General features: G+C 41.8%; 1 protein-coding gene across 1 annotated transcript in view; it reads left to right on the forward strand.

The window, feature by feature from the left end:
- The window catches only part of FAT4 (FAT atypical cadherin 4), a 222,090-nt gene that overhangs the window by 129,933 nt on the left and 64,359 nt on the right, over positions 1-27,798 (forward strand). Inside the window, exons 2-4 of the mRNA XM_069978580.1 lie at positions 10,333-10,464; positions 22,289-22,550; positions 24,922-25,272. Coding sequence (XP_069834681.1) covers positions 10,333-10,464; positions 22,289-22,550; positions 24,922-25,272 — 745 coding nt within the window. The remainder of the gene's footprint in view (positions 1-10,332; positions 10,465-22,288; positions 22,551-24,921; positions 25,273-27,798) is intronic.

Here is a 27,798-nt window from a genome sequence, read left to right on the forward strand (position 1 = left end):
ATGGGTCTTTAATTAAAAATTTTGCTTAGTTTTTCTTTTACAGTCTCTTATGTGTGTACTTTCTCCATGGGTCTTTGATTAAACATTTTGCTTAATTTATCTTTTACACTCTCTGATGTTTGCACTTTCTACATGGGTCTTTAATTAAAAATTTTGCTTAGTTTTTCTTTTACAGTCTCTTATGTGTGTACTTTCTCCATGGGTCTTTGATTAAACATTTTGCTTAGTTTTTCTTTTACACTCTCTAATATTTGCACTTTCTCCATGGGTCTTTAATTAAAAATTTTGCTTAGTTTTTCTTTTACAGTCTCTTATGCGTGTACTTTCTCCATGGGTCTTTAATTAAACATTTTGCTTAATTTATCTTTTACACTCTCTGATGTTTGCATTTTTTCCATGGGTCTTTGATTAAAAATTTTGCTTAGTTTTTCTTTTACATTTTCTAATGTTTGCACTTTCTCCATGGGTCTTTGATTAAACATTTTGCTTAGTTTATCTTTTAAACTCTCTATTGTTTGCATTTTCTCCATGGGTCTATAATTAAAAATTTCGCTCAGTTTTTTTCCTTTACAGTCTCTTAGATTTGCTGCTGGTGCTCTGCTTTCTCTCTATACGCCCACACTGCCCATGTTATTCTCTCTATAGACTGCCTTTTTCTCAGTATACAGTCTTGGTGAGCTGCACACCAAGGTTTCTCACCCACACTCCACAATCTGAACTAGTGGGTAACTCCCTCCCAGCTGCTATCTTTACCAATGAAAATACAAGAAAACCTGGGGAGTTTGTTTTATCCAACTCTGTTTAGTAGTTAAATGGTAGGAAATTTTTAATGAAGCCTATTTAGAAAGTTGATTAATTTCGCATTAGGGAAAGGAATAAATAAAATTTTATAAACCTTTAACTCGTCATAGAGACATCTCAAGACTATGTTCACACAAATTCAAAATGACGGTTGTTTTTATTGGGAGGCTGTCAAATAACGGCTGCTATTTTATAACAATGGCCGTAATTTGTATGATAACAGCTATTGTTATAAAATAACAACCATCATTTGCGGTTTCCCAATGAAAACGGACACGGTTTTGATGGTGTGTAAACAAAGACAACGTTTTTATTGGTCAGGGGACTTGCTGTCGGAGCTCATAGGCTCATAGACTTTCTATAGAGCCCATCTTCTGCAACATGGGGAGAAACAGCGCTCAACTTTGTTCTTCTCTTTGTTTTAGCAATCAACTGGTGTCAGAAAATAATACAGGTTTAGGCCATGTTCACACGGCGTATTGGACCGGCCGTTGAATGACCTGGCTGGGTCACGGAGCAGTCCGTCTCTGCAAAGATCATCCCGGCCGGTACTGTAGTGATGATCTTTATGGCCGTAGAGTTCTGATGGGGGTGCATCAGTGCACACCCGCATCAGAACTCCCAATAGATCCCAAGCGGTGATCCCAACTATGTTTATACGCTCTGGCCGGGATCCCATAGAAGAACATGCAGCGTGTCTTTTCGTACAAAGTACAAAGAAAATATACGCTGTGTGAACATAGCCTTATAATTACATCTCTTAAAAAGCTCTTCCAGAACCTATCAGCTTCCAGTACTTTTCAGCTGCTGTATGCCCTACAGGAAGTGCTGTTTTCTTTCCAGTCTTACATGGTGCTCTCTGCTGCCACCTCTGTCCATGTCAGGAACTGCCCGAAGCAGTAGCAGATTCTAATTAAGAACTTTTACTGCTTTGGACAGTTCCTGTCTCGGACAGAGGTGGCAGCAGAGAGCACTGGGTCAGACTGGAAAGGAAACTCCACTTCCTGCAGGACATACAGCAGCTGATAAGTACTGGAAGGCTTGAGCTTTTTTTAATATAGAACTTTCTGACACCAGTTGATTTGGAAAAAAAACAATCTTTATCCTCTGGCGTACCCCTTTAAGATGCCTTTTCCACAGGCGCCTATATTAAATATAATATACTTGTCAATTGAAAGTCTTGCATTCAGAAACGAGAGTTATTTTCTGTTCTTTTCCTTCCAAAGTTCCCTCATCAGTTTTCCATCAGTCAGTATATTCATAGAGGCTGCTTCATGTTAAACTGACAGGTGGCCTCCATTGCTGAAACACTTATAATGTACTAAAGATTGAGGCTTCTGGTTTGGGAGCAAACACTGGAGACAGCAGTCTGTATGTTTGAACTCCGGCAGAAGTGTCTTGATTTACTCTAGACAGCTCGAGACATTTGGCTTCCCACATGCGGTGAATAATTTGCAAGGGAGCTGGCACTGCCATGTCTGGGCTGCTTACGGACTCATATAGTAAAGCGTTCTTCAGCTCATCCCCTTATAGATAGATCATCTTACGTTATACGGCGGGTTTCTATACAGTCAATGAAGAACATTACACGAACACCCCGTGTTTTCCTAACGTAATTGTCCTACAGTCCCACAAACCTGAGCCTGCCTGGACTTCACAACTGGAAAACAAATTGAAGCCGGCGAAAGAGCAGGAACACATGAAAACGATTTCTTTCCTTTAAAAGAATCCAGATGTCGGCGTTCTCTGCCAGAGTTTTCTTTCCCTCTTCTATAATGCAGCACATTGCAGCAGTGTTTGAGAAAGTCTAAAGCAAGGGTAGGGAACCTTCGCTCTCCAGCTGTTGCAAAACTACAACTCCCATCAGGTCTGGACAGCCAAAGCTTTAGCTTTGGCTGTCCAGGCCTGATGGGAGTTGTAGTTTTGCCATAGCTGGAGAGCCAAGGTTCCCTACCCCTGGTCTAAAGAAACAGAGGTCCACTCAGTTCCGTCTTTTTATGAATCACAAAGATACAAGACATATGCAGAGGAATCCCTAATTCTATATGCGTACTTACTTTTTTAAATACTTACCAACCCGACACCAGCTGCTGCATCTGCTTCACTGTCAGACATCAAAATGTGATCCCAAGCTTGTGCTGAACTCATTAGAATGAAAATTGAGTATGGGATACGTTTATTGAACTCTGATGTGGCTAGTGTAAACCAGTCGCATAGCTTGGGGGAAGCCACTTTTTTTTTTCCCCCACCAGTAGCGGAGATGCATACACCGATCCTGTACACTGATAGCATAACATGGCCTCCACATATGTAGTCTTTGTCCAAACTGCTGTCAGTGGAGAATGAGCTGTACACAAGCTGGCGAGGAGTGAGATCTAGGGATGGGGACTCGTACAACGGTCTTACATTGGGTTCCACCTATTCACCTTGTTGAATTTACTAGGAAGCGCATGCCTCTTAGGTAAATCAAGCAGGCCTTCACATGGCTCCAGAGCAGGTCCATGGCAAATCAGTTGGGGGAGGAGACCTTTACGCCCTTTCCCAACCGCCCATCCATCATGCCCGTCCATTCCACACCCACTTTTAGTGACTTCCTTTCTGATAAGCTACATTGCCATATTAAGTGAGCTCTATTGTACGCCCCTTTTTGCACACTTTTAAAAACTGTATTGAGAGTGTCCCCTCAACTATGGGTCCGATTAGACGAAGCAATTTTTTCTTTTCTCTAATTGATGATAAAAATTAGCAAACAAGCGCTTCAGCCAATGACCTGGAATAATTCTCCACAATACATAGATCCTTATTACGACACTTCGTATACTCTAGTTTACGAACCATCATAATTACTGTCCGATGTGAACGTTTAGAGGGACATTTATGAAACGTACGCCCAAGGCGTGCGCCAGGGAGAAGGTGCAGATTCGCCTCTTCTCCTTGGCGCACACCTGCCGTATGCCCCACTCACCCGATTGTCAGGCTGGGGGAGCTTGGGGGGACTTGACAAGGCGGGGAGGAGGCATGGCCGCATGCGTAAATCATGATCCAAATCTAGATGTGGATTTAGTACGTTGGGCGCAGGTTCGGGCACCCGGCTGGCCGGATTCACTAAGAGGCGTGAATCTTAGTGAATCCTACTTGGCAAAAGGTGGCGGGGCCTAATATAAGACTGGCGTCTTGTGTGCCGTTCTTCATAAATCCCCCCCTTAATAATGATTTTTTGGTCAGCTCAAAAGATGCGATCAACGACATATGAACAAATTTTCACCGGTTGTTCCATCATTGCCGGCATACTGTAAACACAGAAAGAAATTACTTAAATGTGAACGCTATAACGTTTTTTCTCACAATAATGTTTCAGTGTCATAGGGCCCTATGACTGATAGTTTGAGCAGTCTTCTGAAGCTACATGTATGCTACACCTATTAATCTTAATGGGGAACGACAAATCTAACCTGCTATCTCCCTATTACACAGGAGACGCCGAGAAGGAAGGTGTCTCTTACCTTGGCACTATTCCGGTTAGTTAGTCTTTTGCTTTACGGTCAAGTGAGACCATTAAGAGTACTGGGGCACCCGTAAGGAGCACTTCCCGTCCCCATAGAGCCAAAGTGGCCTGCCCCTTTCTAATGATAATGAATAGAGTGGGCTGGCTGGATAGGTGCTATAGAAGCAGGCAGTTTCCTAACAGGTGCCCCAGTGCTCCTAATGGTCTCACCGGACCACGGAGCAAAAGACTAACTGCACCAGAATGGTGCCAAGGCGGAAAGTAAGACACATACCTTCCGCTTTGGCGTCTCCTGTGCAGTAGGGCCATATCAGCGGGTTAGATTTGTCAAACCTGATGATAGTTCCCCTTAAAGAAGTGCTGGGAATACAGAAAGCTCTGGGCAGTTAAGAAAAATACTCCGTCACTTGGTGATGGGCTCAAAACTGCTGATACGTTCACTTCAATGACCCAATATAAAAAAAAAAAAACTTGTTTTTTTTTGTGGCCTAGAATATTTTGACATAAAATAAATCCTACCGATACTGTAATACAACTAATAACAACCACATCCTTGTTTTCCGTGCATCACTCTGCTGTGTTTTGACAAGTGAAATGCTCTGCAGGCCTGCCGTACGGACGTTCTCAAGCCTCGTAGCTGATGAGATTTGGGAAAGTTCATTTGTATGTTTATCCTACATTATCCAATTTTTATAATTACGCATCAGATGGATTTTCTAAGTGTTCCGCATGTTTCTGCAATGAAAGCGAAGTGAAGGAGGACTCGGTGTCAGTAGTATTTCAAGTTTCCTTCAGTTTGAAATATGACTGTCTCCCTTTGTAAATCGCTCCGCTTCCAGATAGCATTCCTCGCCATCTATTAATCTCACTGTCTTCCCTGGTAATCGGCCCCGATCCTGCGGAATATTTCTGGAGCTTTAATTAGCTGCAAGTTATTTGAACTTTTCAAGATCTCAGTTGTCTCAGGGCAATAAAGACAAAAAAAAATACAAAAATACAAAGACGAAAGAATAAAGACAATTTACATTTACAGTCTATTCCGAGACAAAGGAATCGGGATTGCAATTCTTTAGGTCTCGATAGAGTTGGCGATGGAATTTATCCTGTTTGTGTAGCTGCGATCGGCTACATTCGTGGACAGAGGAGGAATATTTGACTCTTTCCTTGTCTATATGTCACAGTGATCAGTTTCTCAAAACAAACACTGCATATGAATGAGGATTCGGCATTGGAAATAGGGTGTAAACTACGGTTGGAGATCTATACCAGTCTATAGCTCTACTGGTCCGGATAAGAACATCTGTCATCTATTCAGTGAATATTATTGGAGAATGTATATAGAAAATGAGTCGAGTTCAGATAATATCTCGTCATGATGTTCTTGTCTGTTCTGATTTTACATGCTGAAATATTTTGCTATGAGAAAAACAGTGAAAAAAAAAATCTGCTGCCATCCTGTATTTACCAAGACAGAGGCCCCCAACCTTGAAGCGGTACTCTGGTGCAGATCTTTTTCTTTCAAATCAACTGGTTTCAGAAACTTAAATAGATTTGTAATTTATTTCTGTTTCAAAATCTCAAGTCTTCCCATACTTATCAGCTGTTGTATGTCCTGCAAGAAGTGGGGTATTCTTTCCAGTCTTAAACAGTGCTCTCTGCTGCCACCTCTGTCCATGTCAGGAACTGTCCAGAGCAGGAGAGGAGTCTAGTCTATGTGTATTGATGGGTAGTTTTTAGAGATGAGGGAACCTAGAGCATGCTTGAGTCCATCCGAACCCCGAACTTTCGGCATTTGATTAGCGGTGGCTGCTGAAATTGGATAAAGCCCTAAGGCTATGTGGAAATCATGGATATAGTCATTGGCTGTATCCATGTTTTCCAGACAACCTTAGAGCTTTATCCAACTTCAGCAGCCCCAGCTAATCAAATACCGAACTTTTGGGTTTGGATCAACTTGAACCCGGTTCGCTCATCTCTAGTAGTTTTCTATAGACATTAAGATATCATATTATTACAGTAAAAGAGTAAAAGTTCAGCTACATTTTATACCTATTTTATGGCCGTATTTTGCTTTTATTTTACTGTGTGTGAACCTAGCCTTAGGCTTCTGCTCTTTCTGGGTTACGAGTTCAATTAACTTTTTTTTTTTTTTCTGGATTCACGCACATCCAGGGACAGCTGTCAATCACTAAGTAGGACCTCCCAAAGTTTCTTACTATGGGGCCCCATAAATCCTAGCTCGCCCCTGCCCACAAAGCTTTATGAAGGTTATTTAAGTAAACCATACATGGGCCATATAGGGCCAAATGGAATTGTTGTTTAAGATACTGGTTTACATAAAGCCCATGAATAATTACTTTCATATGACAACCACTCAGCTTTAGAATTTCTGGCTAAGCTTGAACTTGAAAATTCCATGAACTAAGGTGTAAGACCTTGTAGTAGTCGGCACTTTCTGGTAAAAATGTTGTCATTTATTGATAATCTTGATAAAAAGTCCTCACAAAAGTCCATAAAAGTCCAAATATAGGACACACAGTCTGACGCGGTTCTGGCCTTACCGATCCTTACTCTTAATCTATGATTAAGGGTCGGTAAGGCCAGAAACATGTCAGACTGTGTGTCCTATATGCATTTCCATGGACTTTTATGGACTTTTGTGGGGACTTTTTATCAAAATTATCAATAAACGAAAACATTTTTACCAGCAAGTGACGACTCCTACAAGTTCCTTTATTATCGTTTACTCTGGATCCAAAGGTCCATTGGTCGTGCACTACCCTGAGCCAGTTACCACTATCTGCTTCTAAGGTGTAAGACCACCAACTTTACTATCTATCTATCTCCTATCTATCTATCTATCTATCTATCTATCTATCTATCTATCTATCTATCTCCTATCTATCTATCTATTCATCTATCTATATATCTATTCATCCATCTATCTATCTATCTATCTATCTATTTATTATCTATCTATCTATCTATCTATCTATCTATCTATCTATCTATCATTTATCTATCTATCTATCTATCTATCTATCTATCTATCTATCTCCTATATCTGTTTATCTATCTATCTATCTCCTATATCTATCTATCTATCTATCTATCTATCTATCTATCTATCATCTATCTATCTATCTATCTATCTATCTATCTATATATCTATCCATCTATTATCTATCTATCTATCTATCTCCTATCTATCTATCTATCTATCTATCTATTATCTATCTATCTATCTATCTATCTATCTATCTATCTATCTATCAATCTATTTATCTATCTATCTATCTATCTATCTATCTATCTATCTATCTATCTCCTATCTATCTCCTATCTATCTATCTATCTATCTATCTATCTATCTATCTATCTATCTATCTATCTATCTATCTATCTCCTATATCTATCTATCTATCTATCTATCTATCTATCTATCTATCTATCTTCTATCTATCTATCTATCTATCTATCTATCTATCTATCTATATATCTATCCATCTATTATCTATCTATCTATCTATCTCCTATCTATCTATCTATCTATCTATTATCTATCTATCTATCTATTATCTATCTATCTATCTATCTATCAATCTATTTATCTATCTATCTATCTATCTATCTATCTATCTATCTATCTATCTCCTATCTATCTCCTATCTATCTCCTATCTATCTATCTATCTATCTATCTATCTATCTATCTATCTATCTATCTATCTATCTATCTCCTATATCTATCTATCTATCTATCTATCTATCTATCTATCTATCTATCTTCTATCTATCTATCTATCTATCTATCTATCTATCTATCTATCTATATATCTATCCATCTATTATCTATCTATCTATCTATCTATCTCCTATCTATCTATCTATCTATCTATCTATCTATTATCTATCTATCTATCTATCTATCTATCTATCTATCAATCTATTTATCTATCTATCTATCTATCTATCTATCTATCTATCTATCTATCTATCTATCTATCTCCTATCTATCTCCTATCTATCTCCTATCTATCTATCTATCTATCTATCTATCTATCTATCTATCTATCTATCTATCTCCTATCTATCTATCTATCTATCTATCTATCTATCTATCTATCTCCTATCTATCTATCTATCTATCTATCTATCTATCTATCTATCTATCTCATCTAGCATGCAGAACTTAGTTGTAGTAAGCTGTGAGGCCAGTAATTCTTCAGCATGTCTCCAGCCATTCAGCTGTGTAATCTCATGCCGAGCACCGGAGCCATGGGTTAAATGCTACTTAATTTAGACATGTTGCAACCAAGTTTGGCCCGTCCTGGTGGTCCTTTGTGTTGTTGGTGGCCGCTCTGCGCTGCAAGTAGTAAATGAGTAAATTGCTCTCAGGGTAGACATGAAGCAGTTGTGTCATTTCTCCTTATCGGAGGTTCAGGAGTCTACAGCCCATCTCACACATGAGAAAACAAACAGCTTTGTCTTCCAAGGCCGCGTCAGGGAGCCGTAAAATAACCTGGCCTATAAAAATGGGAAAATGGGAAAAGACTTTTCGCCACTTAAATACCACATGTAGCCGGGGTATGTGCTTCTATGTCTAATAATAATAATTCTGTTTGATATTAGAACTCAATGAATGGGAAATTTGTATTCTGGCACTGAGGGATTGAAGTGTATAAACATATCAAAGTGCGGTTTATTTCCCCTCTTCTCTGTCAGTCACATTCCTCAGCCGCTAAGGAGATGTTTTCTGACAGTTTTTGGCAGCTACATGCCAGTCAGTCTATGATTTCGGACTATATTTATACTTGATTTACCCCAATTGCCCCAAAGGCCGCCTTATGCCGATAATATTTGAGGCTATGTTCACACAACGTAAGTTTTGCGGTAATCATGGCTGTTGTTACAACGGCTGTGATTTCTGCGGTACTTGCGTTGCACTGCAGGCTGAGGGAATCCATGCCGGAGTGTATACACAGCGCTATAAGCCTGGGAATGGAGCGATTTTAAGGAACATATATTTGTTAACAATGGTTTGAATTTTTTACAGGCCATCAGATAGTATAAAGGTTATACATGTTACATATCGTTGTAATTGTTACGATTTCAGGAACATATATAACAAGTCGGTTTTACCCCAGGGCGAATGGCGTAAAAACAAAAAACCCTCCAAATAAAAAAAAAATATTCGCTTTTTTTTGTTCAATTTCCCCACACATTTAGTTTTTTCCTGCTTTTGCAGTGAACTTTATGGTAAAATACAGCCTGTCATTGCAAAGTACAATTAGTGGCAGAAACAATAAGGGCTCATGTGGGTTTCTAGGTGATAAAATGCAAGTGCTATGGCCTTTTAAGCACAAGGAAGAAAAAACTAAAAAGCAAAAAATTGAAATCGGCCTTGTCCTCTAAGGGTTAAATTAAGCATGGCCGTAGGTAACATTGAACAATGACCATTCACGGTGGAATGGCCGTTGTATACATGTAGTTGCCTAAATAAAGTAAAGATCAAATCAGCTGGTGAACAGGTGTTTTCTAGCTTGTCGGCTAATTGCTGGCCCCTTTACACAGCGCGATTATCGGGTGATTGAGCATTCTTATGAATGCTCTTTAGTAGAGATGAGCGAACCTGGAGCATGCTCGAGTCGATTCGATCCGAACCCGAACTTTCGGCATTTGATTAGCGGTGGCTGCTGAAGTTGGATAAAGCCCTAAGGCTATGTGGAAAACATAGATATAGTCATTGGCTGTATCCATGTTTTCCAGACAACCTTAGAGCTTTATCCAACTTCAGCAGCCCCCGCTAATCAAATGCCAAACGTTCGGGTTCGGATGGACTCGAACCCAAACCCGGTTCGCTCATCTCTACTCTTTAGTGAAAGGTCCCACTGAAGCGGCCGGCTCAGTCAGCTAACGTATAAGGCCACTCTAGAACTTTTGCCTGACAATTTCCTTCACCATATACAGGTATTACGAGTTCTGTGTGGATAACTTTGTAACCGGATGTTATGGTTTCTTCTACAGGTGGAGATTACTCTTCAGGATATCAATGACAACCCACCAGTATTTCCAACAGATATTCTTGACCTGACAGTAGAAGAGAACATTGGAGATGGATCAAAAATACTGCAGTTAACGGCAACAGATGCTGACGAGGTATTTATAACTTTATATTACTTTTTATATTTTACAGTTGAGGTTTGTGTAGATCACCAAGATGTTCTATCCAGACATACATCCGCGTAAAAAAATTATAAAGAGCAACAAAAGCTCAAGGGCAAAATTCTTATAGCGCACATTGAATTTTACGTTAGTTTAGAGTTATTGTTGGCTGGATTTATATTACTTGGTGCTCGTTAATTGGCCACCATTTTGGGTGTGTATCTGCCGGCTAGCATCTCCAGTGGGCATATGTTTTTTATGTATTTTATCTTTTTGCATCTTCTTAATCATTGAGCAAAGTATGGCTATGTTCACACTACATAAAAAAAAAAAGAGAAAAGGCATCTAGGATTATCGCAATTTAATTGTCTTTAATGCCATGCACACGGTGTAAGGCTATGTTCTCATAACATTTTTTCAACATTTTGAATTTTTAAAATAATGTCTGTTATTTTGAGGATTGGCTGCCCGTCCATCGTTCTGTTGACCTCAATGAATTGCATTGAAGTCATTTAAATTGCAGCAACAACGGACGTCTTTTTGAATAGAAAAGTCGGACACCTTTTCTCTTTTTTTTTGTTGTGTGAACATAGCTTATAAAATGACGGACATTGTCTGCGCGGACATCAAAATAATGATCATGACAATTATTTTTGGACGTCTTTTGCAAACAGCGGACGTTATTTTAGTTGTTCACTCACAGTTTTTTCCTTTTTCACCGTTTTTACTATTAAATTCGAAGGACTTTTCAATTAAGGACTCATCTATAGGCCAATCTGTCCACCTGACCTAGAATAATGTACCAATAACCGTTATTGTACAGACGGGCGGCTAAACCTCAAAATTGTAAACGTTATTTTGGACACATTTTTAAACGGACAGAAAAAACGTTGTGTGAACATAGCCCATGAGTGTATATGTTCCTTATTTTTATGCCTGTTCTTAATAACGGCCATTTCTCTGTACAGTGTGAACACTGATGGTCAATTCCCTATAGACTGCACATTATCAAAGCTTCGGCCGTCCAGGCAGGATAGGAATTGTAATTTTGCAACAGCTGGAGGGTCACAGGTTGGAGACCCTTGTCCAAGATCTTTCTATAAATGTGTTCTATGTAGAGTCTACATCGAAAGCACAGATGACGGCCAAATATTACGGCGGTGGAAGATTATACTATGCTTATTTGCCAAAAACATACATGGGGAGGGTATGATTTATGATGGCGAAAAATAATTTTTGTAATTGAGGACAGAAACAGCAGTTCTCTTGTTATGAAATAATATTATTGATATTGACACATTTGACGGCATCATGTTCAATATCAAAGCACAAGATGTGTAGAGTGTTACATACGGACATTGGAATTCTGCAAGGGCAAATGCTAATTGAACCATATGGAATTACATCTGTGGTTTCTATCAAATGATTTTTTTTTTGTATTGAATTTAATTTATCATTATAAAAAGAAGAAATATGTCAACAAACATTACATCATATGTTCTCCTCTGAGAGCGTTGTATATGAGCGCATTGTGTAAGGCGGATCAGACTGCGTTCTATACCAGCTTCAGCATTTCGGCAGATCGTTGCATGTAGAATTTTTAACTCATTGATAGACATTTAGGTTATGCTCACACAATGTTTTGTCAGGCGAAAAAAAAAAAAAACGGCTGTATTTTGATAATTCTGTCCGTAAATAAACAGAACGATCATAGGTGTCGTCCGTAATTATAAAAATACGGCCGCATTTTCGCCTCAAAAAAACATTGTGGGAACGAAGCCTGATACAGTTTGTGGTGCAGGGCTACTATTTTGGTCATTTTTAGTTCAGTTATGGTTATGTTCGTAAATAGTATTTTATGTAAGTGTTTTGGTCAGTATTTTTTTTAGTCAAAATCCGGAGTGGAATTAATGGGTCAAAATTGTAATGGAAACATTTGCACAGTTTTCCACCCACTCCTGCTTTTGGTTGAAAAAAGACTGACAAAAAGACTGATGGAAATACTACGTGTAAACATAGTCTAAAGGGGTATGCCTGCAGGTAAAAATGTTTTAAAGGAGAAGTCTGGTGAAAAATTTTATCAAAGTATTGTATTGTCCCCCAAAAGTTATGCAAATCACCAATATACACTTATTACAGGAAATGCTTATAAACTGCTTTTTTTCCCTGCACTTATTACTGCATCAAGGCTTCACTTCCTGGATAACATGGTGATGTCACTTCCTGGATAACATGGTGATGTCACTTCCTGGATAACATGGTGATGTCACTACCCAATTCCCAGAGCTGTGCGGGCTGTGGCTGCTGGAGAGGATGATGGCAGGGGGAAACTGAGGGACACTAAGCATCCCCTGCCATTATCCTCTCCAGCAGCCAGAGCCCGCACAGATCTGGGAGTCGGGTCGTGACATCATCATGTTATGCAGGAAGTAACATCACCAGGTTATCCAGGAAGTGACATCACCATGTTATCCAGGAAGTGACATCACCATGTTATCCAGGAAGTGACATCACCATGTTATCCAGGAAGTGACATCACCATGTTACCCAGGAAGTGACATCACCATGTTATCCAGGAAGTGACATCACCATATTATCCAGTAAGTGACATCCCCATGTTATCCAGGAAGTGACATCACCATGTTATCCAGAAAGTGAAGCCTTGATGCAGTAGTAAGTGCAGGGAAAAAAACACTTTATAAGCATTTCCCATAATAAGTGTATATTGGTGATTTGTATAACTTTTGGGGGGCAATAGTTATACTTTAATAAAAATTTTCGCTTGATTTCTCCTTTAAAACTATGTTTACACACAATAAAATCAAATCAAAATTAGAGATGAGCGAACCGGGTTCGGGTTCGAGTCCATCCGAACCCGAACGTTCGGTATTTGATTAGCGGGGGCTGCTGAACTTGGATAAAGCTCTAAGTTTGTCTGGAAAACATGGACACAGCCAATGACTATATCCATGATTTCCACATAGCCTTAGGGCTTTATCCAACTTCAGCAGCCACCGCTAATCAAATGCCGAAAGTTCGGGTTCGGATGGACTCCAGCATGCTCCAGGTTCGCTCATCTCTAATCAAAATACAACATATGAGCCACGACCATACAAAATCTTGTGTAAAAAGTAGCAACTTGACCTCAGAATAACCCTCCCAGCATTACAAAGAAGCTACAATGTTGCAGACAAAGCCAGCCAGGGACTTGTTTACATCAGCTGTCTCAGAAAGGAGGGGGAGACAGAGCTAAAAGCTCACACACAGATTTTTGTGCTTTCAGCAGAAAGCAGCAGCTCAGAACTGGGGGAAGGAGACTGAATAGATAATAACAAGTATGGAAGGAATTGTTAGTCTCACCATGGGCAGCAAAATATCAAAAGTTATGTTTGAGTGGAATACCCCTTTTAATGACAAAATAGGCCCTAGAGCAGTTTTTTTTTTTTTTAGATTTGCAGAGGACTTTATTTACTATTGACATAGTAATATATTCCTTTTTAAAGAGGAAAATATTTCTCGTCTGTTGGGATTCTAGACACCTGGTGTTTTCTCATAGCTTTGTGGTTATTATGTTTAACATTTTTATGATATCATTTACATGACGTGTTTATGTGACACCTCGGCATGAATGATATCTGACAGACAGGAAATATTAATGTTTAATTTCTCGTTTCTGTGTAACAATTCAATGAATTATTTACACTGTCAGCGCTGAGCAGGTCCGTACTGCTATGGGGGGCTTATAGCCTCTATCTAAGTAGTGTCCCTTAAGATAGATCTGGCTATAACAGAGATCTCTGTATAGTCCAGGATTTTGAAGCTTGCCTAATCCAAAGACATTGTAAACCTGGAATATAAGGTCAGGAGGGAGCCCCCCTCCCCCCAGGATTTCACTGTACAGAATAGTTACTGTTCCCACACAATTTTTTTTCTCTCCCTTCTTGAAAAAAAAATAACGTCATTTCGAGTTAAAAATGGTGTCCGTCATTTTGTTGTTTGGACGCCTGTGAGTGCAATGACGGCTGTTGGTACATTATTCTAGGTCAGGTGGACTGATCGTCCTTTGGATGTGTCTTTAATTGACAAGTCCATTGATTTTCATAGAAAAATGGTGAAAAAAGAAATACTGTGTGTGAACAACTAAAAAATAATGTCTGCTGTTTGCAAAAGACGGCCGAAAAAAATTGACATGGTCATTATTTTTACATCCGCGCAGATAACGTCCGTCATTTTATACACTGTGTGCATTGGACGTTCGACATTCCATAGACTTCAATGCATTGCATTGAAGTCAATTAAATCGCGGCAACAACGGACGTCTTTTTGAATAGAAAAAATCAGATTCCACCTTTCATTTTCCAAAGAGTCTGTGAGGAATGAAAGGTGGAATCTGATTGGTTGCTAGGGGCAACTGAGCCGGTTTCACTTTACACCATGTTTGATAAATCTCCCCCAATAAGGCTATGTTCACACGGCCGTTGTATTACAGTGCAGCATCAGCCACCTTTTACATGTTCCTGGCGTGGGGTTGCTGGTGGTGTAGTCCTATTTTTGAACCACCATTCAGTTCCCACGCACAGTGCGGTCTTTTCCCTAGCACCAGCCCGGCATGAAGCACTGAAAACAGGCCCGCCACCCCCCAGTGTGATGAAACCCTCTCCCCTCTGTGAGGCAGCTCCATTCATTCTAATGGAGCCGCGTCACAGAGAGGAGGGAGATTGTCACACTGCGGGCCGCTGGGCCGGTCTCCAGTGATCCATGCCGGGCTGGTGGTCGGGAATAGACCGCACTGTGCGTGGGAACCGAATGTAAAAAAGGACCTTGGAACCGGCATCCCCACGCCGCTGCTGATCCATTTATGTAAAAAACTTAAAGTGATGAAGCTGATGGTACACTCACTTTAAGGGTGCCTTCCCACCTACCGGGTCCACAGCGGATCTCCCACCTCCGAGAGCATACACTACCTGCTCAGCGCCGCGGCCGCATGTAAGGCTCCATTGGTCCTGCTCAGCTAATCAGTGCATGGCAGCACTGATTGGCTGAGCAGGACCGGAGCCGGCAGCCTGACATGCAGCCGCGGCGCTGAGCAGGTAATGTATGCTCTCGGAGGTGGGCGGCGGGGGGTTAACTCACATACTTACAGCAGGATGTCAATCCCGCTGCGAGTATGTGCTCTCATAGGCATGAACAGCACTGGATCCGCAGCGGATTTTGCTGCGAATCCGCAACATGATATCCGCTGTGGATCCAGTAGGTGTAAAGGCACCCTAAGGCTGGGTTCACACTACGTTTTTGCAATCCGTTTTATTCATCCATTTTTTGCAAAAAAAAGGATGGAAAAAACATGCATTTGTGTGTATCCATTTTGATCCATTTTTCCATTGACTTCCATTGTAAAAAAAAAAACGGATCAAAACAGATTCGTTTTTTTTAACAGACACAAAAATTAGGTTGACCACGTTTTTGTGTATGTTAAAAAATTAAAACGGATCAGTTTTTTTTTATAATGGAAGTCAATGGTAAAAAGGGATCAAAACGGATGCGCACAAATGCAACTTTTTTTTTCATCAGTTTTTGCAAAAAACGCATGAAAAAGAAGATTGTAATAATGCAGTGTGAACCCAGGCATACATATACTATAAGGCTGAGTTCCGACTTCTGGAACATATTGGGCAAACACGGGCATTTTGTTAAATACACACCTGCTAATGATTATGATTATTACTAGCGGCCGCTTTCCCCATATGTTCCCATAATGGGAACATAGCCAATTGGTTGCTTCTAAATTGGCAGAAGGCCCGAGTGACATTACTAACCCAGATATATGCACCCAGATAACATCACATCTTGCCAAATAAATAAATTCAACTGTCCAACAAAGTAATATAAGAAAACTATAATGATCAGTGTCACAAATGGAACATTAGATATTAGTATCTTAATTTGTAAGCAATTAACCTCTTAAGGACATATGACGTACCCCTACGTCATATGTCCTCACTTGCACTTCAAAGCGGGGCCGCGCGGCGATCCCGGGTGCCGCGAGTAGCCCGGGACCGCTGCTATTAGCGGGCTCGGTCTGATCGCCGGGACCGCTAATTAGCTGATCGGAGGCAGCTGTCAAAGTTGACAGCTGCCTCCGATTACCGGAGGCAACGTTTCCCTGGTGTCTAGTGGGGGAGATCGCTCCTCCGGGACCTTGTCCCTGAGGAGCGATCTCCGTTACTGATGCCGGCCGGGGACGCGTCCAAGATGGCGCCGTCCTCGGCTCGGCACTCGTTCGTTTTCGGCTGCAGCAGCCGAAAGCAAACGAGTGCCGATCTCATGGATCTCTGCAGCATATCTATGCTGCAGAGATCTCAATGAGAGATCACAGTGTATATACTAGAAGTCCCCTAGGGGGGGAATAACCCTAACCCCAGGGGGAATAACCCTAACCCCAGGGGGGCTTCTAGTATATGTGTAAAAAAATAAAATAAAGTGTTGTTAATAGTAAAAAGCCCCCTCCCCTAATAAAAGTCTGAATCACCCCCCTTTTCCCAGGTTTTAAATAAAAGTAAACAAATAAATAAATAAACATGTTTGGTATCGCCGCGTGCGTAATCGCCCGAACTATTAATTAATCACATTCCTGATCTCGTACGGTAAACGGCGTCCGCGCAAAAAAATCCCAAAGTGCAAAATTGCGCATTTTTGGTCGCATCAAATCCAGAAAAAATGTAATAAAAAGCGATCAAAAAGACGTATATGGGCAATCAAGGTACCGATAGAAAGATCACATCATGGCGCAAAAAATGACACCTCGCACAGCCCCATAGACCAAAGGATAAAAGCGCTATTAGCCTGGGAATGGAGCGATTTTAAGGAACCTATATTGGTTAACAACGGTTTGAATTTTTTACAGGCCATCAGATACAATATAAGTTATACATGTTATATATCGTTTTAATCTTAGCAACTTGAGGAACATGCATAACAAGTCAGTTTTACCACAGGGCGAATGGCGTAAAAACACATTTCCCCCAAATAAAAGAAATGCGTTTTTTTTTTTCAATTTCACCACACTTTGATTTTTTTTCTGGTTTCCCAGTGTACTTTATGCAAAAATTCAGCCTGTAATTGCAAAGTACAATTAGTGACGCAAAAAATAAGGGGTCATGAGGGTTTCTAGGTGGAAAAATGCAAGTGCTATGGCCTTTTATGCACAAGGAGGAAAAACCGAAAACGTAAAAACGAAAATGGGCCATGTCCTTAAAGGGTTAAGTGTACAGTGGTACCTTGGTTTAAGAGTAACTTGGTTTAAGAGCGTTTTGGTTTAGGAGATCACAGTTTAAAAAAAATTGTGACTTGGTTTAAGAGCATTGTTTTGGCTTAAGAGCTTCTTGTACTGGGTGGGAGGGGGTGTGGGGGAGGGGCATGGTCTGCATAGCGGGGTCTACAGCACTGTACTCTGACCCAGGAAGTCTCCCTCACCTTCCAAATCATAGCAGATCCACTTCAGGCTGTGGCTTGCATCAGGGGACAGGACTGTGGAGGTAATCTCTCTATAGATGTAACCCCTCACTCCCCAGACAGAGAGTGTTGCATGTATGTGCCCACATCTGTCCTGCTCATTCCTTCCTACTCCCTGCAGTCTCTGTCCGCCCTTATGTTTCCCATCCTCTCCATTACTGTACAGTAATTTACAATATCACATTCAGCTGTTTCTGGATGTTTGTTTCATCTGTTTTACATGTTATTCAGAATAATAAATCATTATTTTTGGGGTGTGGAACCAATTATCTGCATTTCTAGGATTTCTTATAGGAAAATTTACTTTGGTTAAAGAGCGCGGCCCCAGAACGAATTATACTCGTAATCCAAGGCACCACTGTATTACTATTCTATTTAGAAGTATACAGATCTATTTTCAATGTGATACTTATTACTTTCTCCTTTATAGGAAATTCACGATTGTTGTTAATCTGTATTTTCTTCGGCTACTAGTAGAAGTATTTGTTACTGGGAATCCCAGCTAATAGTTATCATCACATTGGATGAGGTTTGATAAAACGTTAATAATACGTGAAATCATTGATACTAATGGCCGTTAGGGATTGGATTTTAGAGCAGAGATTTCTGTATTTCTATCATTTTCCATTACCATAAATTATATTTTATCGCACGCTTCCAAGTTTTGGTTTGCGTGTAATTCAACAACGTAATAGAAAGTGACTGATTAGAAAGTTTGTATCATTTACAAGTTCATATTACACAATATCAGTCACACTTCCAAAACTAACTCAACAAAAAAAGAAGAAAAAAATGTAAATTTTTTTTTTTTTTTTACATTGACAACATCTGTTTATAATTGTAATTGCAGCTACGGCCGTGTTCTTTTCACAGCCATTGCATTCCCTCGTTAATTGTTTAGATAAATAAAGAAAATATTATGATGCTGTAAGAGCATTTTTGTATTACTTACATTGTTTATAGTCTTGTGTAGAGCATGGGAGACTAAGGTTTAGTTAAAGGACATACAGCAGCTGATAAGTACTGGAAGACTGGAGATTTTTAAATAGAAGTAAATTACAAATATATATAACTTTCTGTAATAAACACGCTATTTTTACCTAGCCACACTCCCCGGGGGTCTTCAGGTCCCCCGCTAAATGCTCCCACCGCTACTTCTGCACCACCCCCCACCAGCTTGTCTAGGAAGATATACACACCGCTATAGGATTTCTTCCGTACCACTATAGGTGTTGGTCAACAATATAGATAAAGCTAAATAAAGATAAATAAAGGATTTATTATGTGAATTATATATGGAAAATAAAAAAAATTTTTGAGAAAAAAAAAAACAAAAAACAAAAAAACACTGGGATTACACAAAAGTTTTAGTTTTCTAATGACACATATATTACACTATGTAACAACTTTGCACATAAGACTTATTGAACTTTTATCTATCTAAGAACATCCCTTTAAGCATGTTGTCCTATTATTGTTTAAAGAAAAAAGAAAGCCTTTAACCAAAAAAAAAAAAAAAAAAAAACAATATAGATAAAGCAAACTATAGAAGTCACAGTAAAGGATGTGTAGCACTCACCAGTTCAGTGGAATAAAATAGCCTTTATTTGCATAGCGGCTTGGTCTGGACGCTGATAGTGACTGGGCCACAGCCCATTCATGCGCATGCGCAGCGCGCTTCCTGTGCCACTAATTCTTTACTGGGACTTCTATTTATTATGTGAAACTTTTTTACTTTTATCACAAACTTTTGCACAAATCTACACAAGAACTGAGCAGCATTTTTTTTTGGAAGTTTGCAGTGGGAATTTGGGTGGAAATACGTACGTTTATCAAGTCGTGTGGGAATTTTTGGAACACGAAAACTTACCAAAATAAGGCTGGCGGTCTGTACACTGCAGATCCTCCCTAAGACTTAAAAAACTAACAACTGGTGTCTTTTGTTCCTCCTTTTAATAAACTTTGCCGAAAAGCAACAGCTTTATAGGCTGTGGCTAAAGGGTTTCAAATATTGCACTAAGCCGTTCATTCTAAGCCATCTTCTATGTTCAGACTTTTTTTTCCTGTGGGTATGTCATCACAGCAGCACATTGCATTAGAAAAAAAACTCTTCATACTCTTTAAAGGTAGCTTCACACGTACCGACTCGCAGCGTTAATAACACTCCGAGTCGGCTAGGTCCTGGCAGATCACTTTCGCTACATACACGCAGCTGTCTGAACGACTGCTGCGTGTATGTAATTCTGCCGGCCGCTTAACCCCTTCTGTTGCCGTCCGGCTCCCGCTCTGTATACATTACCTCTCCTCGCTGCACGGGTCCCGGCGTACTGCTCTCCCGCCCGGCCAATCAGTGGCTGCGGCAGGGCAACACACTGATTGGCCGGGCGGGAGAGCAGTACGCCAGGACCCCGTGCAGCGAGGACAGGTAATGTATACAGAGCGGGAGCTGGGCGGCAGCTGAAGGGGTTAAGCGGCCGGCAGAATTACATACACACAGCAGTCGTTCAGACCGCTGCGTGTATGTAGTGAAAGTGATCTGCCAGGACCTAGCCGACTTGGAGCGTTATTAACGCTGCGAGTCTGTACGTGTGAAGCTACCCTAAGGGTGAATTCACACGTACAGGATCCACAGCAGATTTGATGGTACAGATTTGATGCTGTGTTCAGTTAATTAGATCAAATTAGCTGCGGATCTGCATTCGGATTCACAGCAGAAAATCCGCTGCGATACGGCGTGTGTGAAGCTACCCTAAAGGGTGCCTTCACACGTACCGTATTGCTGTGTATTTATCGCACCGAACTCGTACAAAACTCGCATGAAAGTTGCTGCGATTTTTTTGGTGTTGAACTCGCCTGTGAGAAACATGTGAAGATCAAAACTCGCGTGTAAAAATCGCACCAAACACGCAGCGAGAATACACATACATTGACTTGATAGCAATCAGTATTGCTGTGGATTTATGTGCCAGAAATGATAAATACGCAGCGAGTTTCAGTACGTGTGAAGGCACCCTAAAATAAATATATATATATATATATATATATATATGTACACATAGGCTATGTTCACACAACGTACTTTTTTTTTAGAAGATCGGCCATTGTTTTCTATTAAAACAACGGCCGTTTTTTTCATACTGTAACGGCCTTTGTTTTGACACAGTATATTGAACAATGACCATTGTTTTGAGTGCCAAACAACAGGCGTTGTTCAATGCAATGTATTAAAACAATGGGCCTTGTTCCCTTGACTTCAATGCATATTATTGCAGTATGAAAAGAACAGCCGTTGTTTTAATCGAAAAGAACAACCATTCTTTCCAAAAATAGTATGTTGTGTGAACATAGCCTTAGGGAATCCGAGCAGAGAATTTCCATAGCTCGTACCTGTTCACGCCCATGCCGTAGACACCATTCTGTGCACGGGCGGATTCTGCTATCCGCCAAAAGAATTGACAAGTCATTGCTTTTGGCGGATAGCGGAATCGGGCCGCCCATAGAATGGGGTCTATGGAGCCGGTGGAAAGGTGCACAGTTGTGAACAGGCACGAGCTATGGAATCCGTCGGAAATTCTCCGCTTGGGTTCCGTAGTGTGAACCTACCCTCAATTCTTTCGGCAGATAGCGGAATCGGCCAGCCCATAGAATGGTGTCTATAGAGCTGGCGGAAAGGCGCGGCCGTGAACGGGTACAAGCTACTGAATCTGTCGTAAATTCTCAGCTTGGATTCCGTAGTTTGAACCTACCCTAAGACTGCTTTCTGCTTCACCCCATTCTTCTCTCCTTTCTAGAGATAGCAGCAGGAAGGGGGAGGGAGTTGTATATAGCAAGAGTTGGGAGAGCATACAAGGAGGGCTATTCGCACAGAGCATGTATAGGGGGGAAGGGGCAGAAAAGCTCAAGTTGGATGGCTCAGTATTTGAATACCGGTGGCTGATGAAGTTGGATACAGCCTATGGCCACCAAGAACTAGAGTTCCAAAGACACAAACCTCACATCCAGTATGTACAGTGCATTTGGAAAGGCTTTAGAATCCTCTCACTTTTTCACATTTTGTTATGTGGATATATTGCCAGAGGTCTTGTGTAGTCATCAGCCACCGGTATTCAAAAACGGAGCCATCTGACTTGAGGGTGCTCGGGTCGCGCTCATGCCTTGATAGCTCAGAGCTGTTTTAGTGGCATGAGGATGTCCTATATGATATAAGTCATGCTATGTTATCTGTCATGTTATATTCTAATCTGAGAGCAGAATTTTATTGTTTATATCTACAACTGCTACAAATATATTTTTTTCTCTCTTTTAGGGTCCTAACGCCCTTGTAACTTACACAATTATTAGTGGCGCTGATGACAGTTTCCGTATTGACCCAGAGTCTGGAGATTTGATCGCCACCAAACGCTTGGACAGAGAACGCCGCTCTAAGTATTCCCTCTTAGTCAGGGCGGATGACGGTCTTCAGTCTTCGGATATGAGGATAAATATTACCATAAGTGATGTCAATGATCACATCCCAAAATTCACCAGAGCTGTCTATTCATTTGACGTAGCAGAAGACACCATGCCAGGTAAGCAAAAGGTTTCATTAAACGTACTGGAAGACTTAAAAAATTTTAATTTAAGTAAATGACATATCTCTGCCTCTTTCTGGCAACAGTTGATTTGAAAGATTTTTTTGGGGGGGTGAACAACCCCTTTAAATGCATCCTTTGTGCCCTATTACTCCAGTTGAATGTTTCTTGTGCCAAAACTTTGCATTTATACTTCTTAGGCTATGCCATCCGCAACAACGGCCGTACTTTTTGCGTAGCGCAACATAACCTTATCTGATATGGGATCCCCGCCGGAGCGTATACACATCGTATACACTCCGGCCAGGATCCCATACTGGCCGCAAATAAATGACACAGGGCCGGCTCCAGGTTTTTGTGGGCCCTTGGGCGAGAGAGCCTCAGCGGGCCCCTTTGTATAGCACACCTCGGGGCACACCTACCAAATAAAGTTTGACAAAATACGGAAAAAAAAACGTAATTCAGTAACTCACAGGTGACGTCTTCTTCTTTGATCTGAGGCGATCGCTCTCCGTTTCCTCTCCATCTTGCTCAGACCTCCATGATGATTTCTTCCAGCTACAATTCATCTCTTCGGGACCTGTCAGACAAACATCTTAGACTCCGCACATTTCCAGCAACTTCCTTCCCTTTTTCCCACCCATAGACTCCCATACAGTAGTAACTCCACTGTTTGGTGTCATGTGCAGTAAAGTAAGGAGGTTTGTGGGTCCCGTGCTGTGCCCCCCATATAGTAATAATGTCCCCATGCTGTGCCCTCCATATAGTAATAATGCCCTCTGTCCCCATAGTAATGCCCCCTGCTCTGCCCCATAGAAATGCCCCCTGCTCTGCCCCATAGTAATGCCCCCTGCTCTGTCCCCATAGTAATGCCCCCTGCTCTGCCCCATAGTAATGCCCCCTGATCTCCCTCAGAACAAGAAAATAAAAAAATAAATCATACTCACTAATCCGGGTGGGGGACGGGTCCTCTTCTCCCTTGTGTGCGCCTTGTGGATCCACCAGCAGACGTGATGATGTCATCGCTCTGCGCCTGTTGGTGAGAGCGCATCCATGCTAGAATGGACTAGAATGGAGGTGCTAGAAGGAGGTCCTCTCCCTGGACTCTGTATTCTAGCTTCTTCACCATAGAGCAGGCTAGAATGGAGTTACAATAAGAGACATTACATGAGGTATACTAGGGGGAACAACAACTCCCAGCATGTCCAGCCTGTTATTATGGGATATCAGAGGACATTACAGGAGGAGATATAATAGGACTACAACTCCCAGCATGTTCAGCCTGTTATTATGGGATATCAGAGGACATTACAGGAGGAGATATAATAGGACTACAAGTCCCAGCGTGTCCAGCCTGTTATTATGGGAGATCAAAGGACATTACAGGAGGAGATTTAAGAGGAGTACTACAACTCCCAGCATGGACAGCCTGTTATTATGGGAGATCAGAGGACATTACAGAAGGAGATATAAGAGGACTACAACTCCCAGCATGGACAGCCTGTTATTATGGGAGATCAGAGGCCATTACAGGAGGAGATATGAGGAGAACTACAACTCCCAGCATGGACAGCCTGTTATTATGGGAGATCAGAGGCCATTACAGAAGGAGATTTAAGAGGAGGACTACAACTCCCAGCATTGCCAGCCTGTTATTATGGGAGATCAGAGGCCAGTACAGAAGGAGATATAAGAGAAGGACTAAAACTCACAGCATACAGAGGGAAGGTATTAGTGAGCCCCGCCTCCTCATGTCACATGACAATGATCACAGGTCCTTCATCCATATGCAGCCTCTCCTGTTCTCAGCCCCGCCCCCTTATGACATCACCACAGGTCCTTCCCCAGTGCGGCAAACACGGCAGGTCCTTCTCCAGCCCTCCCCCGGACTTGGGGTCGGCAGCACCCGCTCCCCCGGGGGTCGGTGATGCGGCGGGCGTCTGTCTCACTGCTTGGGCAAGTGTCGGGGGCCCCTTGGGCGGCTGTGGGCCCCGGCACTTGCCCGAGTATGCCAGGTGCTGACGCCGGCCCTGAACTGACATGTCAGTTTTCTATGGCCGGAATTCAGTGAATTCCGGACGCAGAAAGACCTGTCAGTTCACACAGTGAAGTGAGCGGCTCCGGCCGCAGAAAGACCTGTCAGTTCACACAGTGAAGCGAGCGGCTCCGGCCGCTTGCTTCACTGTGTGCCGTGGGAAGGTCTGATGCAGGCGCGGGCGGGATGATCCAGGCACAGACCGGCCGTTCCGTGATGCAGCCGGTCTGATACTTTGTGTGAACATAGCCTTAATCTGTGTAAATATAAAGCTGACAACTTTATATTTTGCTCCTTTTTTTTTTGACAATTTCTCTTTATCCTCGTATTTAGGTTCCATTGTAGCCGCCATATTGGCCACCGATGACGACTCTGGTATCAATGGAGAAATCACCTACACTGTTACCGATGATGATGAGGATGGCATGTTCTTCTTGAACCCTATAACTGGAGTATTCAATGTAACCCGTGCACTGGATTTTGAAGTCCAGCAGTATTATATCCTCACGGTGTGCGCACAGGACGGAGGCGGGCAGTCCTCATGTGTCCGAGTCTATTTCAATATATTAGATATAAATGACAATCCCCCAGTCTTCAGCTTGACCTCCTATAGCTCATCTGTAATGGAGACTTTACCGATTGGATCCACAATTCTCGTCTTCAATGTGACTGATGCAGATGAAGGTAACGTCCGCAGTTTTTCTACCACATATTACCATATTTTATGTATTAATCTCATCCCCTCTAATGCATCCTACATAGACAAGAGGCGTCACCTGGTCTGCTGCCAAGTATCCTTGACTATGTGGCATTTTCTAATCCAGAATGTCAGTATATATATATATATATATATATATATATATATCATCATTAATTATAATCCGCACTCTCTGGCGCAGGGGGCGGAGCTTTGCCTGTATTTATGAAGGGGTATGCAGAGATTTTACATTTTGATAATGCTTATAAATTCTACAGTCTGCAGTAAAGACGGAAAGTAATTCAGGGCTGCACAGTTCTCTGTCCTTTTGATTTACTAGATTCATTGCAGAAGCCAAATATATTGTTTTAAAGGGGAACTATCAGCAGGTTAGACGAATCTAACCTGCTGATATGTCCCTATTGCACAGGAGACGCCGAGAAGGAAGATACGTCTCTTACCCTGCTCCGCTGCGCCATTGCGGTATAGTTAGGAGCTTGCTTAATAGTCCAGTGAGATTGTTAGAAGCACTGGGGCACCATTAGGAGCACTGCCTGGGTGGCCCGCCCCTTTCTAATAATAATGAATGGAGAGGGCTGGATCAACGCTATGGGGGAGGGCAGTGCTCCTAACACCCCCACCCTATGGTGTTAATGGGCTCACCAGACCATTGGGAATGCGACTAACTGCACGGAAACAGTGCCGAGGAGGAAGGTAACAGACATACCTTCCTCCTCGGCGTCTCCTGTGCAACAGGGACATATCAGCAGGTTAGATTTATTCCCCTTTAATTATTGCTTCCATTATGAAAATATGGAATAATTATTTGGTTAATGATAGTGGCATAGGGCACAAGGTTCTTTGTTTTCAAAGATGTTCAAATTCCAGATCCCAATGTGGAAGAATAAAAATGACCCAATGGAACCCTATGCAATGGCAAAAAGCATAGATTTATATAAAGGCCATAACTGTTTCCAACCTTAGTGGTTCCCTGGCTTTTCCTTTCCTTAACAATAGAGTCATGACAGCTCTAGCGAATAGGTGTACAATAGATTCTAAAAATAACCGATGGATCCTCTTTACCTATAACAAGCTCCATTCTATTTCTGTCGAGCATTTGTTTTTCAAAAGCATATTGGTACTGTAGGGGTGTAGGTCTCACCCAGGCTAGTAGCCGATGTGGGTGATGACTAGTGATGAGCGAACCGTTGGACTTTTGGTCCGACGGCATCTTCGCTCCATTACAATGCCTGCGATCCCGGGTGCGTAGTTGCGCTACCGGGAATCTGCGGGCAGGATCTTCCAGGGAATTCAAGATACATTCCCTGGATGTATCTTGAATTCCCTGGAAGATCCTGCCTGCAGATTCCCGGTAGCGCAACTACGCACCCGGGATCGCAGGCATTGCACTGGAGTGAGCGGCTTTCGGACTGAAAGTCCGAAAGTTCCGCTCATCTCTAGTAATGACATTTAGGAAGGTTGGGTTGCTGATCATAGCCATGCTGCTGAGCCCATTGGTTATATAACATAGGCCTGAGTTTTTATGGAGTGGCAGGGAGGATCTGTTATAGGACCTACCATTGTCTCCCATTGTGGGGTATGGGTAACACAACCAGCTGAACTGATTCAGGCTATGTTCACACACAGTATTTTTGCTCATTAGTTTGCAACCAAAACCAGGAGTGGGTTGAAAACACAGAAAGTGTGGCCATCCATTCAATTTCAACAGTGTGCAAACATAGCATTTCTTTGTTTTAAATCCACTCCTGATTTTGGCTGCAAAACACTGAGCAAAAATACTTTGTAGGAACATACACCAAAGGTGTATTCTCATTTCCAATTTTTACCCCTTATCCATACAGGGTTAGCTATCTCATCTACCTTAGAGTCATCTACTTTAAGGCCCTATTACACCAAGCAATTATCGGCCATATTCGGACGATTATTGCCCATTACGACCAACAATCGCTTGGTGTAATAGCTCCTGGTAAAAGGGAACGATCAGTCAACAAACATGCAAATGTTGGCTGATCCTTGTCTTTCAACATGTTGAAAGATTTTTGGAAAATTAAGCACGGTCTGATGACCATCGCTCTGTGTAACGTGCTATCTCCTGTGGGCTCCCCGAACAACCTAAAAATCATCTGAGGAGCCTCTCCTGCATCTCCTAGAGGCCCCCCCACTTTTACCCGCTCACTGTCGGCTCCTGTAAGGCCATGGCGTGAGACACCGGCCGTTCCATGACTGGCCGGATGATCTTCACTGCCGCTGAATTCGGATGCGGGCGCCCGCATCCAAATTCACAGCTGCACAGAATGTAGCGTGCAGCCAGAGCCGCTCGCTCCATTGTGTGCATTGACATGTTAGTTTTTTTTGTCGCTGCTGGGGATCCCGGCCGGAGCCCATACTATGTGTATACACTTCGGCCATGATTCCCTCAGCCTGCAGCACAATGTAAGTTCCGTAGTTACTTCGGAACTTAAGTTGTGTGAACACAGCCTAAGGCAATGTTT

This window comes from Dendropsophus ebraccatus, chromosome 7 (assembly GCF_027789765.1).
Source record: "Dendropsophus ebraccatus isolate aDenEbr1 chromosome 7, aDenEbr1.pat, whole genome shotgun sequence".
NCBI classification, from domain to species: domain Eukaryota; kingdom Metazoa; phylum Chordata; class Amphibia; order Anura; family Hylidae; genus Dendropsophus; species Dendropsophus ebraccatus.